Genomic DNA, 19,726 nt, shown 5'->3' with positions numbered 1-19,726 from the left:
AACAGCCAGAGGGTTCTGAGTTCAGTTCTTCTCCAATTACTAGATTCAAAGTTGAGAGTGTCCCTTTAAAAGTTTCACATACAACAGAATTTAACTCATTTTTAATCCATCATTACAAGAAAGCTACTGATAATTCATCTTACAATAGTTAAACAACAATGAACAATATGCAACTGAACAACTGATTTTTAAATGAAATAGCAGCAACATGGAACTCTAGAAGGTTGAGTTTCTGCAGGATTTATTGGAAAGATTATAAAGGCGTGGCAAATACATTGTGATTTTACATAATTTAGTTTCAAGAATAGCTTATGGTAACTATAAACATTATTGAAAATGCCTGGTCAAGGTCAGTACTTTTCTGGTATAAGCATAAGTTTGCCAGGATTTTTCAAAGTGCAGCTTTGCTCAGAAAAATGACAACATTGTATGTCTTGGCAAATTGCATTTAAAATCTGCTCAGTTTGCAGATGGTAAGACAGCTTTTTGTGATTGCCAGTACAACAGATTTGAGCTTGAAGTATTAAAGCTAATGAGATATAAATATTTAAGGACAAAACATCAAGGACATAATTATATAATACTGCCATGATTTTTGCACATGTAACTTTGTTAGTTCAGTGGGTGTATAAAACTGACGCATGTATATAAAGCAGCTACAAAGTCACAACAGTTTCAGCTGATTCTAAAGCAGTGTGCTACTGTTTATCCCACTGTTTTCCTTCTTCCACAAGAATAAAGAATATTAGAAACTCAGCCACTGAGCAGATAACTCATACTCATTAGGCAAGTCTATTTTGTAAGGTGGTGTCACTTTTAGTCACTTTTCTGGTCCATCACTGTACTTAAACTGTTTTGAAATCACGTTCAATTTCAATCTCTAAGTGTTAAGGAAGAACAATTACAACTGAATCACTGAACAGCTGTACCAGTTTGAAATGCTGTCACATGTTTCTTCATGGCAAAACATTCACATTCTTTTTATTGCACAATTTGAAAATTCAGGTTATGTGCATAAAAACCTTCATAGTGTTTGCACTGCAACTTGCGAAACATACATTTAAAATGACCTTAATACATTTTACAAAATCTTTTTAAACAACTTTATATTCTTAAGATAAAAGCATCCTGAGAATGTTACATAGTTCATTATGCAAGCCCTTCATCTCTGCTATGCTTTATTTATCCCCATAGTTCCTAATTTGACAGGTTTATTTTACAGTTAATATCTTGGTGCTATATTTCACAAAATACCTTTTAGCTAAAAGTACATCATTGGCATTCAAGTAATCCAGCCTCACATCTAATTTACAAATTAAACCTCTGTCAAACTCTCAAGTAAGGAAAAGTAAACCAAAATACATACAGAAACAGTTTAGCTGACTAAAAAAAAAAAAAAAAAGTGAAGGCCTTGTGCATTAAAAATTTGGTCAAACATTTAAGTTATGCAGTCTAATATTTTGGCAAAAAAAAACCTCTCTACATCTATCCTTCTCAGTTTGTTTTCTTTCATGTGACACCAGATGTAAACATAAACATCAAGAAAGAAAGACTGACAGTGTAGAAAGTACTTTGCTGTTGAACTACTTTTTCCTTTTTTAAAGTACTTAGGAAAAACAGACAAACAAGAATGTAAGTGCTAAGAATGGACTATCTTTGGGCTAAATAAAAGTCTTACTGGAAAAAAATGTAAAAATAAATTAGGTTGGGTTTTTCTTTTATTTCCTCTACAGACATTTAAATAAACAGTCTTTCAAGAAATTCTAGTGCCATATCCTAAAGTAGTATCCTCCTGTATCTTTTTGATCAAGTCTAAGGCTTCACACATAATCTTGACTATTTTACTAGGAAGATATCCATTCATATTTACATTTTATTTTTTGTAAAGGGAGTGTTCAGGGTTAAAAATATATTTATTTTTAAAAGGTCAGCCTGCCATCCTGATGGCAGTGATTCAAGCTATAGAACAGAAGACAAGTTACAGAACATCCTTCAGTTTCTTATACTCTAGATGAGAGGAAGGAGATCAGGCAAGTTAGAGAGGTAAACAGCCTGGATTTCAGGAATGGAGAGAAAAAGTGGCTCGTTATATGAATCTCTGCATGACCAGGACTATTCACTCCTGGAAACTTTGTTTCTCTTCTGCACACAGGTATACATTTTTATTGTTCGCTAACTAAACAAATGGAGAAGAGAGACATTTATGGTTGCCACAGTGAAAAAACATTACCTAAGGTTTCCATCAGGACTGACATGCTTTTACAAGGTGGCAAGGTATTGAATATAAGCAGAGGTCATGCCCAGATGGTACACTCCAGGTGAGAGCGTAATTATCTCAAAAGGAAGAGTAAACCACTTCAGTAACATCTTTATAAATTATAACTATTTAATTTGAAGTCATATTTAGCTTTCATTTTAGGCAATGATCAAAATCTGAAGGATCTTTTAATCTTTAAGGCATTAGTGCATCAGGGACTAAAAGCTCCAGGTAAATAATAAATAGGAGGTTGGGGGCAGAAGGGGAGAAAGGAAAAAACCCAAAACATCTTTGTATCACAAGCTATCACTGTGCATCCCCTTTGTTGGTTAGTTCCAGGAAAAATATTTTCAAGGATGGCAGAAGGGGAATGTTATTCACTATTCTGAGAAAAACATTAGATCATAAATTTCACATCATTTTTTAACACATCCTTTAAAGGGCTAAATCTATCAGGCAAGATTCTCATCTTTACTGTTCCATCAGCACCACAGGAGAATATGTGATTTGCTGGTCCTGTTTCAATTTGCATGACTCCTGTCCCAATGTTTCTGAAGAGAGACTGTCGAGCATGCTCATTGATGAACGTGTGAAGAAGATTAAATGCAGACAGACTCCATACCTGGAAAAGCATCAAAACATCAATCTCTTATAAGGAAAATTACCATGATCTTAAAATCGTCAACAGTGAATTGTGCAGGAATCGCACTACATTTTGCATTTACTATTCTGACACTAACTGTAAGAGAAGAATATGTAGCAATCTGTAATGACACATTTATAGAATACTAGTACTCATTTACTATAATAAGCAATATAGAGAGACACTAAGGTATCACTAATTAAAAGGACGACTGCATTAAGAAGATGTTAAGGCTGACATTTCATAATTAAATTGATAAATGTGAAAGTCAGAGTTAAGAACAAATGTAGTACACATGATATCGGATTGTTCCACACTTGTACAAGATTTTTTCTGAATATACACAGCACCTCTGCTCCCTCCCCCTCATCAATACCTTTATGTTGCCTTCAGCAGATCCTGTGACAAAATACTCTTCTGTAGGATCAACAGCAATTGCTTTGACTGGAGAATCATGACTCTGGAGTAACTGTTGCTGCTGCTTTAGGCGAAGATCAATTACACAGGTAAAGCCTTTTCTGCCTCCAGATATCAACAGCTGGTGTTTTGGAGCATATGCTAGCACAGTTGCTCCACTATCATGACAGATAAAAGCTGAAAGCCAAACGAAAGTAATTCAAATAAAACACTGTACTAACTTGCATTTTCCATCAACCCCTAATAGTTCAAGACAGTAGCAACAGTGACTTTGATGCTGTAATCCAGCTGACCACAACCAGCCCACTTATTGCAGTACCAATATACATGTAAACCCACATTCCCCTCAGACATTCTGAAGCTAAAAAATCTTCAAAATCTCTCAAATTAAGCAATTAAAATCTGTATTAACAAAAAAAAAATTTCTATCCCTGTGTAATCACAAACTATTAATCCTTGACCAGAAACAGATTATTTTAATAATATACTACTAAAGGAACAGATTTGTTATTTTAAGTAACATAATTTGGTTTTTTAAGTCATATATGCCCATCAGAAAGTCTTTCTAAACTACTTGCACAAATATCTTGCAAGTTTCCACTGGTCATTTTACTGCTAATTTGCTGCTTCGTACATTTATTTGATTATGTCTACTCCCCTAAATGAGTGGGAGAATGAATGAAAATTACAATTATCACAACACAGCTTGGTATGCTGTACTTGTAGTTCAAAAGTCCTATGAATTTACATGTAGAAATTCCATGTCTCTCACATACATTTAGGCATTCACCATACTTTAAGTACAAGGAGTTCACAACTCTCTGATCTCAATTCCATATTCCAGATACTGAAATGCATTTCTTGTATTATTTGCAACAAAGTATTAGTAATAATACTTTGCAATATTATTACATAAATAAACTTATAAACAGGGCTAAATAAAACTAATGAAACAGGGCTAAATACTTTTTGCACCCCCAAAATCCAATTTAGAGGAATAACTGTTCTGAAGCAGAAGCTGCCCAGAGCCTTTTACAAAAGAACAGAAATGTCTGGCTTGCACTTGTGATACAAGGACAGAAGGCATGCAAAGGAAGGTGCTCATGTCCATGAAACCAATCATGCATATGAACACCAAGCAATTTCTCAAGAATCTGGTTTTATACTCCCACTGCCGCACTCACACAGGCCATGTTTTACTGCCAATGTTAAAATTACTTCCCACAATAACGCTTCCATAAAGATTGATTCACAAATACACTTTTTTATACTATGTTCAAATATTTTGGTTGTTGTAGTTTACTTACCATGCACCAAGCTGTTTGCAGGAGAAACCAGAGTATCCCAAAGGCAAATATTTCTGTAAAAAAACCCGATGGCTTAATTCAGCAACAGATGTTCAGAGGCATTTTGGACTCTTGAAAAGTCATCTGTACCTTAAAAGGGTTCTTTCAGGCATAAAGCACTGTACATAGACTCTCAATGATGATGTCTGAGCAGACCCTAAATTACTTCCATAGTTTATCATATGCTGCAAGAACATGCCTTCCACATAATTATTCTACAACTGGCTATTTCCATAAAGCATTTATGTTAACAGTCTTTGTACTACAAATGTAGTACATATGATATCGGATTTCAGGGCTCACCAGAAGTTAAAGCATGTCATTAAGGGCATTGTCCAAATGCCGCAAACTCTGACAGGCTTTGGGGACTGACCTCAAGGAAGCCTGTTCCAATGTCTGAACCTCTTGGTAATAAAATGTTTCTTGATGTCCAGTCTCATGGCAGACCTCCCCAGGCACAGCTTTAAACCATTCCCACACACCCCTCACTGGATTCTCGGCCAAATCACTCAGGACCTCCCTTTCTCCTTCTCTTCGTCATAGGGCATATGAGCAGGATATTTGTGATTCCCCATGAAACCTCCCTTAACAAGCACATGAGTTTAGCTGCAGACATTGCTTCTCTCTCCCGCCAAGAAAGAAATCAAGTAGAAGTAATCTTAAACTGCTTAAAAAGAATCATAAAAAAAAACCAAAGTGGGGGAAAGGAGAGAAAATGTGGCACCACTTCACTTTTATGAATTATCACAATAGATCTTACCTGTTGTCAGAAGAAAATCCTGCTGTAGCTATCAATGATGATGAACTGATGAAAACAAAGTCATTGGCTGTTTTGTTATGACATTGCCATGTCTGAAAAATTGCAGTTAGAAATTTTTAATTAAAAAGGAATCTATTTTGTGCAAGCAGGCAATAGTAATATTAAAAAGAAGAAAAGGTGTTTAATAAGAAATTTTAAAAACATAGGATACAAAGGTATTGGTATGCCTTGTAAGACTCTTAATTTTTCATGGAAATATACTCTGCAGCCCTATGTAACTGTCCATTAATTGACAAGTGACAATTATTGACAAGTCTAAATGAACACTGAAGTTATTTCAGACCTCATGTTACATTCTCCACTCTCCACTTAACAAGTATTATTCGAGTGTGAGAACCTGTCATACAGACCACGGGATGGCAGCAATACATAACCTAATCTTGATTAATACTGGTTAACATCACAATCCTTGCCCTCTCCTAGCCATTCTGAAGGGAGAAAGAAGTTAGGGAATACAATGCAACTTTATGGAAACTAGTTTATTATTCAGCTTACCAAATATGGCTTAGGTGAGGTTCCAGTAAGTGGACAACACTTCCAATTTGTCTGATATAAACTTATATATCCATCAGCATCAACAATTCCAAACTGAAAGAAAATACCGAGTAATAGTAAATACGTAAGTATGTTTTGCAGAGAAAATATCCACAATTTTGAGAAGATACTTTAAATTAGAAGCATGTGATGTTTCTGCTAATTTGCAATTATAGTGGGGGAGGGGAGAAGAGAAAGCATAGAGAAGTATTTTGTCAGTTACCTTATTTCCTTGGTAATTGAATCGCATTCGAGTTACCCGTGAGTTGCCACCAGATCGAAAACATGTGATCTGCTGCGCATGACCCCATTCAAACATTCTCACACTTCCATCCTGAGCACCCGTCAGGTCTGCAACACAAAATATTTACATGACCTTTAACAAGAGTTGCAGCTTTAATAATTTCAAGAAAACTCATACTATCTCAAAATAATTAGTGCTAAAATTATGCCATGGTGTCTGTCTTGGTGTAGGAGCAGGATGTACCACTGCAACACAACTAAAGTTGTGTTACTCATTATTGGATGATGATTTGTATTTAGATGCTCATCAAATATGAAGCTAGTTACATTTACTTGGAGATAACAACACATTTTTGCTACTATCTTTCATTTTAGGCACAAATAAGAGAGAAATACAGTACTTTTTGCTGTTTCTAAAGGCTATTCTACATCTCCCAATATTGTTTTTAAAATGAAAAATAGTTTCAGTAAGTATGGCTTATAAAGAAGTTTCAAACATATAATAGATTGTTGTACTAGTACAAAATAGCAACACACCAAAAAACAGATCAGTAAGAAATATATCATTTTTCTATAACCTTTCTGGTTTTTATAAGAACCTCAACTCACAATATGGCAGTGTTGGATGAGAAGCCATTCTTCTGACATTATTAATAGCTTTCTTGAGCATCTGTTCAACATAAAAAAATAGAAAAAAATTAAACAGTATTACTGAACAAAAAGCTATCAAACTAGAGAAAAATTAGTGATTGCAGAGAGTTGTTTCCTACCAAAACTCCTATGAAAACAAGTACTGGGTTTAGAGATTCAGAAGTCTGTGTCTTCCAAGATTAGTGTAGATGTTACCACTTTTGCAGCTTTATACATCTAGATAAATATTAAACTTTTGCTTCAGAAGTGTATGGATCCAAATACAAACACTCCTTAGACTGCAGTCTTACCTCTTTTCTTGCCAATTCCTTTCTGATTCCATTAAATTTATTGGAATATTCCTGAATATTGTAAGATAAGCAAGAGAAAGGCAGAAGCATGTAAAGAAAGAGGTAAACAAACTTTAACAGAAGTAAAAAATAGGAAGGAATATATCTATTTTCAAGTCTAGTTAACTTATTGCCATTGATTGAAAAGCAGCTATTTGTCATCATCCAGAACAAGCAATATACCATGTAACTGGTATAAAATAAGTAAATAAATAAATAAATAAATTCTTCCAATGTATTCATAATTTTGCAAATACCAATCCAATGAATTTTCAGTAGCATGCTTGCTCCTAAATTCCAAAACTGGCTTTGAGCCGGGCATATCACTCAGATCTTTGTTTTCTCTCATTTTATTAATTCCAGCTGGGAAGAACTCAATGTGCAAAGAGGACTGGAGACATTAGAGAATAACATTTAACCCCCAGCTATTAAAATTATATGTAAAATTATATATTAAATTATAACACAAAAAAGGAAAAAAAGAGTAAAGATTTTTTAATCATGGAAATACATCTGTGCCTGTGTTGTATCTTCCCTTCTTTTCTTTCTATTAATGTATGTTAAAGTTTTCATTCTTTTACTTCTCAACCGCTCTCAAAAGTATCTGACTTCTTTGAGGATCCTCTTCCCTCAGAGAATTGTTGGATATGGTTTGCTTTTACACGTATTATTTACCTCAACATTGGAGAAGGGCAAAATAGATATTTGTGGCAGGTGCTAACTTCAAATGAGAACGCATAAGAAATTTTGCTGCCAGGGTACTTATATTCAACACAGCAGCTTATCACTTACCATCCACTAACAGCAAGCTGGCACTGAACCACTTTCAGAGAAACATTTAGTTTGGAAAAGACCTTTAACATCTTTGAATCCAACAACTGACTTTCAACTGCTGTAATTTTGTACAGTATTTTAACACTGCTTTGTCATGGGGCAGTAGATAGTGATGAGGTATTTCAATTATGCTATTCTCCCCTGGCCTCCAATTATATCAGGGTGTCAACTGGAAGGAGGCAGGAATTACAAATTTTCATGTGCTTTATAATCCTAAATACGATCAATAGAGTTTAAAAGAAATAGCCTCTAAATTATCAGTCTGCAAACAAAAAGAGGAAAAATACTCAAAAGGGAAATAATTTACTTTCTTGTAAAATATTCCCTGGGTTTGGATTTGTGGAATAACCACAATCCTCTTAGTTACACTTTGGAAGCAGATTTAAATCTTTCAATTCTCAAATTTTTACCACTGTTGAAGAGAAAGCCTTGTGCCCCTCAGCTCATTCCAAAACACTTTCAGATAAAATATATGATCTTGAAATATATATGGCACTTTCTTTTTCTCTAAGTAGTTTAAATATCAAGGAAAAAGCCAAAAGGTTTGGTAAAATTATATACATATTTTAAAATTCAGGACAACAGAGAATGATATTCTTCATTTACAGAGTGGTATGTGCACTTATATTTGCAATACTTTGCTCTCTAAACTCACAACTTATCTTCTGAATGTAAATGGACGAACAATAATTCATGTCCACTCTATTTCTTCACTAAAATGAAGGTCTGTATTGAGTTTTACAGCAACTAACTTTTACCCAGAAGTTAATGGAAGTCATCTTCCTCCATTCAACAGACAAGCATACATCATGATCCCCTAACCCCTGCTGGATTATGCTTTGGAAAAATGCAAATTTACAGAAATGTGCCTTTGAAGGGCAACACTACAGAACTCTTTGGTACAGTGTCTCCAATTTAGAAGTACAATTATGAAATGCAAATACTTCCATTGGTAATGTAACTGACATTTGACACTGCTAGCCCTCAGTTTGCCCTTAGAACAGCTGATGGCTAGAACACTGATTGCTTTGCTGGACAGTTGGGTGCTTTGTGCCTTAATGTACATTAAGACTGAAAAATAACAATGCACTTTAACTCCATCCCACCCATTGTTAAACTGTTAAATATTGGTGTCAGTCACACTGACATGTATGACAAGCTGTTGGTAACACTGCCTGAGTTTCAGAGTTGTAGGTACATACTATTCCCTTCAGTACTCTCTCACAAACACCTCCTGTAAGACCTGTGTAAACAAACTGTGCTGAAGTGTCTGACCCTCCTTACTTACCTTGTATGAGCTGTGTAAACAGGGAACAGTGAAGAGTGTCAGAAAAACTCTACAGCTAATAAAACTTTAACTGCCTGAGTGTCCCTTGCTGATGAAAGTGAAGCAAAGACAATGAGACTGGACAGCCAGTAATTGTAAAAAACCGTGGGCTACGACTACTAAATGGGATGAACATTATAGAAAAGCAAAGATAGGGTCAAGAATCAGCAGTATCTGCAGGAACAAAGTAGCAAATAGTAGCAAAAGAAAGGTCTTAGTGAAGCTGCTTTTCTTCCAGGTTCCAGTTCTTCCACAGCAACACTATTTCCTCCCTGGAGTCCCTATTTTTTCCTTCATTTACTTTGTCCTTCATTAGGTACCTCTGTCTTTCTTCCCTATTGGGCACGTGCTGTTCTATTCTGTAATGGGTTGTTGGCCACAGTCAAACAATACGCCAGACAAAATTTAGGTCCAAAGTTTAACAGCAAAAGTGTTCAACACAAGCATAGCCGAATATATTTAGGAAGAAAGTTTTACAGCATGCAAAATAAAAGGCCATGTAAATACCATTTGCATTAATATATTACACAATTAAGGTTGAGAAATACAGGAACACAAAAATTCTGTATGTACACATATATATATTTAAAAAATGAAAGAGAGAAGAGAAAGTGGCAAAGGCATTCAAAGACTACTTGCACAAGAGACCTGACTGAAATAGCAGAGCTGCAACACGGCAACCTAGGATCAGTAGTTCCTAAAGTGAAGGCAGAGGTGTAGGTACTGGCACAGTGGTTTTCCACTTCTATATGTGGAAAACATTATCAATCTTATCTTGCTTATTCCTAATTTACTTCTCCTGTTCATCAGCTATTTGCAAATCAACAATGATATTAATTAACGTATGGTTACTTAATTTTGCCACCAGTTATAACTCGCTTTTAATTGTTACATGACACCAAGTACAGCCAAGTCTCAAGACTTAACACATTCGATTATTTAGGAAAACTCCACTTTCTGCACTCCATGCACAGAAGGACTGAGATACTGGTGTCTTGTATGACCATTTCAGTTCCCTTAGGTGTCTCCAAATAGGCATCTCTCAGCCAGCTAATCAACAGATCTCCTTCTATGCTCCACAGGAACTAAGATAAGAATGTCAATGGCCAGGCTATAATTATAATTTGATCTGAATTAAATCTAACTTAATAGCCTTTTGGCCAGGGCCAAGCTTCATTCCAGACACAAATTCTCTTTCTGAAGCTCAGAATGAAGCTGAAGTTTATGCTTAAAATAAAAGCTACCACAAAATTTCATATAAACATTTCTACCCAATCCCTATGAATTTATATTCTGAAACCTGCTAAATATATGCTTTTTAAATAGACCATTCAGCTTCAAGTCATTAAAGAAGAATTTATAGTTTACCTTCTTACCCAAATCCTGATTCTTTGCTTTTAGATGATGCTTTTAAAAAAACTATGTATGACTTGACTGAAAGCTTTGCTTGTTTAGTTGTCCCCTAAATTCTGTGCAGTATTTTAACCTATTAAGTGATTGTTACCTAAAAAATCCAGCTTGCCTGGATTTACAACAGAAAGGTTTTATAACAGAAAGGTTATATTTAGTTATATAAAGGTTGTATACATTTAGGTTATATTTATATTCTACTACAAAATATAACAAGCAAGACTGAACAGATAAAAGGAGAGAAGTAGATAGAATACAAAATGCTAATCTTTGACAAGTGACTTACCACAGATGCACCCCTGCCAGTTTGTGTACTACCAAGCCAAGGCATATTGATAGGTGTGCCAGGATTACTGTGAGTATAAGGAGTGCTTCCCTGAACATTTACCAGATCATCACGAGCATGTATAACTAGGAAATCATCAGCCCTAGAGATGAAGAAAACATTTCAAATTAAGATTCAGAACAACAACAGTAAATACCATGTTTTGTTACTCTGATTTAAGCACACTCAAGTGTGATACTGAAAACAAAGAACATATACCCTTTATTTTCTATTTCCATATCATCATCAACCCAGGTGTAGATTTGCGTAGCTAAAATTGCAGAAACATCCAATTCTTGAATATCATGACTTGATGCTATTGCAATGCAGTTCCGATTTGCCTGAAAAAAAAAAAACATACAGAAAGACAGATGCAAAAGGAAACCTCAAAAATGGACTTTTTTTTTTCTGATTATGGCACTGTTGCTCACAAAAATATACACTTAATTTACAAACACCAAACATTTACATCTACAAGTCTATGTACATATATACTTGGTATTTCCCTTTCAAAACTTATTTGCATCTGAGATAGTATCACACACTATTTGCATCTTGTACCTCTCAAGCAGCTCAAGTATCTCCTTGCTTTTTTCAGACAATAAGCAATAGGTAACTATATTATAAGGCTTGCAACCAGGCTCCCCTCCTCAAGTTCTGAAGTGTTACGTGGCTGAACAGAGAAAAAATAACTTCCTGTTTGACAGAAAAGGACAAATACTCCTACACACAAGCCTCAAAAAAAAAATTGAAGCCACCTCCCCCTTTGATCGATTCATTGCACAATAGAAGAAAATTTATAGTAGAACTGTTCATGAAAAGGTAATTTTGAAGTGCTTTAGAGAAGGGACTGCTAAAAGTTGTAGGTGCTAAAAACAGCAGGATGGCTAGCAAAGCCTATTTCACCCAGTCACAGTGTGCCTGTCTATCAGGTGGGAAACACACCAATTGGGTTATTCTACCTCCTTTATACTCACCTTATTGACTGCAAAAGCAGTAATGATGTCCGACTCTTTATGGATTATTCTCGCTTTGCCACCAGGGTATCCCAAATCTGTTTCTATCTATATTTAAAAAACAAAGCACATTTAAATGCAAACTTCTGTGCAATACCACTTTTTACTGAAAGTACAGAGACATAACAATGTTACATGTGAAATTTTTTCCCCTTAATTCAAAGAAAACTCAACAAATACAGCCTGTAAAAATTATGCTACACCTGTTTTGTGTAACAATATAGCTTCCCATTGCCATGTTAAGATTACCACAGCAATGGAGAAAATGTAATTTGTCACACAAGCCACAGTACTGTGTTCATTTTCAAATTTTTCAGGGATGCTGAAAACTAGCAAGACTACATGCAGCACACTGTTGATTGAAATTTTGAATTTTGATGTTTTGCTCTCAAAAAAGTTTGCTAACTCTATGATTACTCTTAGCTACCACCTTTTGCCACTGAAATTGATGAAATAGTTCAAAAGAAGGTGCAGGCAAGTTCCTGAACAGGAAAATGAATTTGAACTTCATCAGTGCATCTAATCACAATTATTGCAATTATATATATCTGGAATCATGTACATGTCAGAACAATAAAGCTTTTGCTATGACTTTTTTTTCCCCCATGTGATCTAATGCTGGATGTGAATATTGTCTAGAATTTGGTATTTTAAAAATACAATCAGGTACATGCCAGCACACAACAAAACTCTAAACTTTACCAACACTGTAGCAAGTCCTTTTTAAAATTAAAGAACTCAGCACTGAAAGAATTAAATTGATAGGTTACAGACACAGACTGTTAAAAAGTAATTTTACAGTAAAAACAATAACACTGCCAAATTATTGGTGACCTGAGAATTCAAACCTGAGTTACAAATGTAATATTTAATTTTAAAAAACCCCAAAGAATTATGTCAGAACTATTTCAAGCCTTTCATCTTCAAATTCTTAATTTTCTGTGCTTTAAAAGATTTAAACAATAATATTTTACTTGAAAAACAGTATGATTTTTCTGTCAAAGAACTGAAAAAGGTCTTTTACAAAGTCTAAAAAAACAGTTGTTACAGACCAAGAAGTAGAATATCTTTTTTCAAGTCAAAACAAAATTGATACTTCATTAATTTTATGTATATAACGCTGGACAAAACTGCAGTGGCAAACAGATACAAAACCATAATTTGTGTTTTATGATGAACAAACCTGCACAAAATTAAAATTATTTTTTCTCCAGCCAGTTCCAATTACCTACTTGCAAATACTGCATTGTTACATAATTAATATTAACAAGGTAGCCCAAGCCACAGAGGGTTCACATTTCTGTCCTCACACTAGTTTTCTAAAAGAAAGGAATATGGTATTCATTTGAGTATCTAGGCATAGTACTCTACCTTTTTAGCATGTCACACCAATACCTCAAGATGGTTGCTAAAACACTGTTATATGGGTTGATTTGTCACCATCTTTTAAACAGGTTCAGTGAAAGCTTTCAGTAGCAAACTTGTATCATCCTAAAAATCTGATCAAAGAGCAGCCCACAGCCTTCACTTAAAAGCAACTATTGTAGCTCATACTGATCATAGGTTCTGTAGGTACTGTGTATCATACTACTACTGAATTTTTATCACTTGGGCAAATCTCAACTTCAGCTCTTCACTTGTCCAATCTACAGAAGTTGATAACAGATATTGTTTGTACCTGGTTGATGCAGCTAAGGTAATTAAGTTACAGTTAAACTCTGAAACCGTTTAACTCAATCCCTTGCATTTTCTAAATGTGTAAGTTTGTTTGCTATGTGAGCAAAGACTTTTTTAAGTGAGATCAGCACCATTTAGACAAAAAAAAAAGTTCATAATAGTGTTACATCTAATAAATTTGAGGATTATTACTGTGTACCTTATTGATGACAGGCTCCTCCACCATGGAATTTTTCATGGTTTCACTGTGCTCCTCTAATGACTTCACCAAGGAAAGAAACACCACAAAACAAAGCATAAAGATAAGACATAATATGCATGGTATAAAGGAAATCCTCCATTCCTTGTTGTTTACCCAAACACAGGACAACTGAAACACAACAGCATGTCTGCACACACATGGTGCATATTTTATACAGTAAGAATAATTAACAAACTCCAAACTCTGTTTTCAGTACAGAATAGACTAATTTACTTACTCTGTACTGTAACAGTATCTCATCCATCCCAAAAGCAAAATTTCTTGTAAAAATAGGCAGTCTGCCCTGTCATTTTATCAGCAACAAGACAGAAAATAAAGCAAATTACACTCTGTAAGGCTGTGAGCTTACCTTGAAACATATAAAACACATCTAAAATTTTCCAAAATATCTGTCAATACAGTATAACATGGCAGTGTTAACATAAGATATGATCAGAAGTGGTGCACTTTTAATGGCAAAAAAGAAAAAATTTCCTTTTAACTGCACTCTGTAGTGAACACAATTAGCCAACATCACCCAAACAAGCTAGTATTTTATTTGCGACAGGACAAAGGTTAGGTCATGCAGAACTCTCTGCTGTCATGGCTTTACTAGTCATGAATATTCTTTCTCTTGCAATATTTAATTTGTTCACATCTGCTTCTTTCTCCTCCATTTCTGCTGTGCTACAGTTTTTCTGTAATACCAGCAATTCTTTCAAATTTAGGACCAGTGGTACGTAAGAAAAAGAAGTAAAGTGAGATAAAAAAATCCAAAAGCTCATTACAGAACCAAAATTAAAAACATTTAACTGCATCTGGATCAGGAATCCAACTAGACACTGTGACAAATAATCAGGGACAGAAACAGTAATTGCTGCATGAGCACTTATTAAAATTGAATCATAACATGGTAGATCATAAGCAGTGGATAAAAGCCAGGGTGACTACGGCAGGGACAAACTAAAACTTCAATACTCTGGCTCATTAGATTACTGGTTTTAATCTTTGAAATGGTCCATTTTGTCCTTTTTTTGAGGCAGCTTTTATATTCATCTTAAAGAAGAGACTGATTGTAGCAACATTGTGCTAGTTTTCATTTTACATTCAAAGTCTGATTATTTTTGTATTTTATGAAAAAGGCAGAAGTATTTTTTTGTATGAAATACTGTAGATTTGGAGTCATTGACAAGTACATCAACTCTTCACGCAGCAGAAGTAAACAAGCCAGCCAAGTAACTTAAACGAAAGTTGCCACATTGACCTGCAATATTTTCTGCATTTTATATATCATACCAACCTCATTTAGGCATCGCCTCTTGGTAAAAATATTTCTGATAAAAGTTTCCTGGACTTCTTCCTGTTTGACCAAGTACTGCCAGAGCCTCTTCACAGACAGTGCAACATGACTGCTAGATCTACAGAACAAAGTTGAATAAATGCACCATAAGCATACTTATACAACAGTGCAGTATTTTACATTCTAATCAAACTATAGTCAGGAGAAATGCTGAAGCAAAACTACAGAGCTATAGACAGTATACTAAGACCAATCTGAAAGCACTTTAATACCCTCTTCCTGAGAGGAGGTGCAAAAGTAAGAAGAAATAGAGTATGTAGCATCTTCTCCTTCTATCTTGGGACAAGTAAGAAAATCTCTTTAAGAGATTACACAATGGTAAGAGCAGCACATCAATTATTTATTAGTCCAGCTCATTCTTTAGAATATGAATCATTTCTGTTAAGTCCTAAAGAGTGATTCTTTCACATGGACAATGAATGACTAACACTTCCTGCTAGGAACACATCATCAGCTGTGTAACTTCTCTGAAGCATCCATGATTTTCTAGTAACAAAATTGGAAGGATGGTAGAATCAGATCAAAATTCAAATGTTTATGCTTATCCCTAGAAATTACACACTCAAGCAAAAATTATAAATACAAATATAGTTGCTATATATAGTTGCTTATGACAAGCCAAAATCCATCAAACTCTGAATTGCTTTAAAACATAATTTAAAAATAATGTCAGACAGCAGATACATGTTAAACTGATGCCTTTTAAGCAACGTTTAACTGATGCATGAAATCTGACATGTACCCTTCATTTCACATAGTTATTGAAGTTGCAATCTATCATGTACACTAACAACCTAATACTTGCTTTATATCAAAGATATTACAGTCAGTGTTTACAGAAATTAGACTCACCTGAAAGGAGTGTTTGTAGGCTCAAGTAAACTTTTGTGGCGAAGCAACGCAGGACCAGCAGCGAGGGCATCTTCAGAAGCATGAACTGAAATATAATGTTGAGGTGGACCCCCATACAGCTCAAGACGTCGGAGAAGAACTTGTTCCCAGCGCTGTAAAGTTTTCAAAACTGCATGGCATATCGGGGAGCTAACTGGAAGCTCTAGAAAGACAAGCAAATAATAATAAAACCCCTCCCCTTTCCGTTATAACCTTGATAAAGATAATTTCAGCAGGTGAAGACTGAAGTTTTACAAATATCTCCACAAGTAAGCTTTGCTCAAACCTCAAGTAGATATTTGCAAGTATAAAAAGATGAGCTGCTTAGGGCTATTATTGCTAAAAAAAAGGAACAGATTTCTCCAGTATTGGAGAGATTATATCATGGAGTGGATCATTATGAAACTGATCCTCCTGGAAGATACCAAGGTATATGGATAACAGGCAGGTGATAAGAGAAAGCTGATACACCTTCATAAAGGGCAAATTGTGCCCAACTAATCGGTTAGTGGCATTCTACTGAGAACAGACTGTGCTGGAGGGCAAGGAAAGAGCAACTGATGTCCTCTACTTTTAACTTCTGTAAGGCCTCTGACAGTGTCCCACACAACATCTTTGCCTCTGGAACAAAAAGGATGGACTGTTTGACAGCTAAGGAACCGGTTGGATGACATCCCCCAAAGAGTTACATTCACTGGTTCAACGTCTAAATGGAGATCACTAACAAGTGTCATGCCACAGGGATGCATGTTGAGATTGGTACTGTTCCATGTCTCTGATAATGGTACAGGCAAGGGTAGTGAGAGACACCTGCAGGCAGCTCACACCAGGGTGAGCCATGCAGCTGTGTTCCTGGAGGGAAGGGATACCACCCACACGGACCTTGGCAGGCCTGAGGAGTGGGCCCATGCGACCCTCACAAGCTTCAGCAAGGACAAGTGTCAGGGCAATCACCAGTACCAAAACTGAGTGATGAACAGACTGAGAGCAGCCCTGTGGAGCAGGACTTAGGGATACCAGTGGATGGAAAATTGGGCATGACTTGGCTCACAGACCAAAAAGCCCACTGCATACTGGGCTGCATCAAAAGAGCAGCCAGTAGGGTGAGGGAGGGAATTTGGCCTCTTTAATTCGTTCTTGTGACACTCTACCTGGGATACCATATCCATGAACGGGGACCCCCCTACAGGAATGACAGGGACCTGTAGAGGGGATCCAAAGATGGGCAACAAAAACAGGTCAGTGGGCTGAAACACCTCATCTGTGAAGACAGGCTGAGAGTGCTGCAGTTCTTCAGCCTGGACTGAAGAAGGCTCCAGGGACATAATACAGCAGCCTTTCAGTATTTAAAGTAGACTTACAGGAAAGACACAGAGACTCTTTACCAGGGCCTGCAGTGATAGGGGAAGGAGTAATGTTTTCACACCAAGCAAGAAGACTTCATTTAGATAAAAGACAGACACTATTATGATGAGGGTGGTGAGACACTGGAACTGGTTGCCAGAGAGGTTGTGGATGCCCCAGATGTGGGAGGTCATGTCAGATGAGGCTTTGAGCAACAACATCTAGTAAAAGATGTCCCTGTCCACAATGTGGTGGGCAGGGTTGGACCTAGATGATTTTTAAAGATCCCTTCCAAAACCAAACCATTCTATGAGTCTATGAAACAAGAAGTAGGAATGATGTTACTTCAATTACAAAAAAAATATTGTGGAAATAAATATTGTACCAGGAAATAAATATTGCAAACATTCTTATGTGACTAAAAAGCAAAGAAAACATAAGTACGGGGAGACCTGAGCATTCTTTCTCACCCATTTATCTCAGCCACCCACTATGACATTTCATAAACATACCTGCTGTATGTAAACAGTATCAGAACATTTATTCCGGTATCACTAAAAAACTAAGAACTTTTGAACTAAAAGCTACCACATATGCATATTATTCAACACATTGCTGATTTTAACGTGCTGATTAGGTATGGAGAGACAGCTCTGCTGCTTATTACCTGAAAGATCATGTCCAGCCAAAGGGTAGAAAATCTTCAAATTGTGAAGTACCAGCTGAACCATTGCCAATCTCATCAGTGACCAACTAACAAGAAAGCACTAGTAAGTCATTTACTAATAGGAAAATAATTTTCTCACTTATTCAATATTAGGTTTTAAATTTAGACCTTCAAATCTTCATTATAAACTACTGAAAACTACAAACCATACTTTAGAATATTATAGGTACTTTGAATACAAAAATCATCACACAACATACTAATAAAATGAATAAAATAATGATTTGAAAAGTAACTATAGTTAGTTAACTACTGGGTAATACATGAAAATATCAAGTAACTGGTATATTATCTCAAAAATACAAAAGCAGAAATGCAAGTCTAGACATGGCAAAATATCTTGCATTCTGAAGTGTTATTTACCTGTAAGAATTTGAATTAGAATGCTCTTGGTTATGTGAATTTGATGCAAACATATCTCCATCATTGTCTTCATCATCTTCATCACTTTCCTGACTCTCTTCTGAATCATATTCCACTCTACTTTGCGATGGAAGAAATGGCTAAAAATTTCAAAAAAATCTGTAAATATCTTCTAGCCAACATCTCATTCTAAATTACCTTTTAAAAATTGAATAGTTACAATGCTTGAAGCTTTTTATAAAAAGCAGATGTATCATCTTACTCCATTTAGTAACATTTGGAGTTTGTATCTCATGAAAAGGATAACGGTCCATAAGCACTACATACATAAGTTAACACCTTAACTATTTTTTATATTACTGAAAAATTCTAATGCTGAAAATGAAAACACTAACTGGTTTTGAAGTCTTATTTTAGCTTCTTGCCAGATATACCAAACCAGACGTGAAACACACGTGCCTGTCAGAGAGAAGCAAAAACCACCAGGGTGTATTCTCTTCAGTTCTTCTAAAAGCTCATAGAAATCGTATCCCCTCCCCTCCTTATCATATTTATAATCAGCCCATTATCATTGCCTCACTGTGCTATTCAGTATTTGCATTTTCTTTTTTCTCCAGCCTAAAATACACTTAACTTTGCTTATGTAGATAACACTTGATATAGAAATGTGTGTACAACTCCACAGAAGTATGTAACTTTCTAGAAAGAAAGATCTGCCACAATGGACTTAACAAGGCAACATAATTTGATTTCCAGGGGGTATGCACATGCACTTCACCCAGCTGAAATAGCTAATAAATGTTTCTTACATTTCCTTGTTCCCCTAAATACCTGATCCGTAATTATCTACACATTTGTACACTGTAACTATAAAAATCAACATTATTTGTTCATATCATTATCTGAAAAAAAGAAACCTTGAATAGCAACAGTTTTCAAGAAAGCTGTTTCAAAAATACGTACAGGCTCCA

At 35.5% G+C, this 19,726-nt stretch overlaps 1 protein-coding gene across 1 annotated transcript in view; it reads right to left on the bottom strand.

Moving 5' to 3' along the window:
• Positions 1 to 215: 215 nt before the first annotated feature.
• The window catches only part of DMXL1 (Dmx like 1), a 65,715-nt gene continuing 46,204 nt past the window's right edge, over positions 216 to 19,726 (bottom strand). The window contains exons 30-44 of the mRNA XM_031064297.1: positions 18,756 to 18,895; positions 18,333 to 18,418; positions 16,283 to 16,484; positions 15,371 to 15,488; positions 14,029 to 14,091; positions 12,114 to 12,200; positions 11,356 to 11,477; positions 11,098 to 11,239; positions 6,870 to 6,930; positions 6,241 to 6,368; positions 5,979 to 6,071; positions 5,424 to 5,515; positions 4,625 to 4,677; positions 3,277 to 3,494; positions 216 to 2,879 (exon numbers count right to left, since the gene is read on the bottom strand). Of these exons, the coding sequence (XP_030920157.1) occupies positions 2,655 to 2,879; positions 3,277 to 3,494; positions 4,625 to 4,677; positions 5,424 to 5,515; positions 5,979 to 6,071; positions 6,241 to 6,368; positions 6,870 to 6,930; positions 11,098 to 11,239; positions 11,356 to 11,477; positions 12,114 to 12,200; positions 14,029 to 14,091; positions 15,371 to 15,488; positions 16,283 to 16,484; positions 18,333 to 18,418; positions 18,756 to 18,895 (1,830 nt within the window). The 3' untranslated portion in view covers positions 216 to 2,654. The remainder of the gene's footprint in view (positions 2,880 to 3,276; positions 3,495 to 4,624; positions 4,678 to 5,423; positions 5,516 to 5,978; positions 6,072 to 6,240; positions 6,369 to 6,869; positions 6,931 to 11,097; positions 11,240 to 11,355; positions 11,478 to 12,113; positions 12,201 to 14,028; positions 14,092 to 15,370; positions 15,489 to 16,282; positions 16,485 to 18,332; positions 18,419 to 18,755; positions 18,896 to 19,726) is intronic.

Source organism: Geospiza fortis, unplaced genomic scaffold (assembly GCF_000277835.1).
Source record: "Geospiza fortis unplaced genomic scaffold, GeoFor_1.0 scaffold1111, whole genome shotgun sequence".
NCBI classification, from domain to species: domain Eukaryota; kingdom Metazoa; phylum Chordata; class Aves; order Passeriformes; family Thraupidae; genus Geospiza; species Geospiza fortis.
Note: the sequence above shows the minus strand (reverse complement) of the source record. Positions and strands in the feature narration are given on the sequence as shown.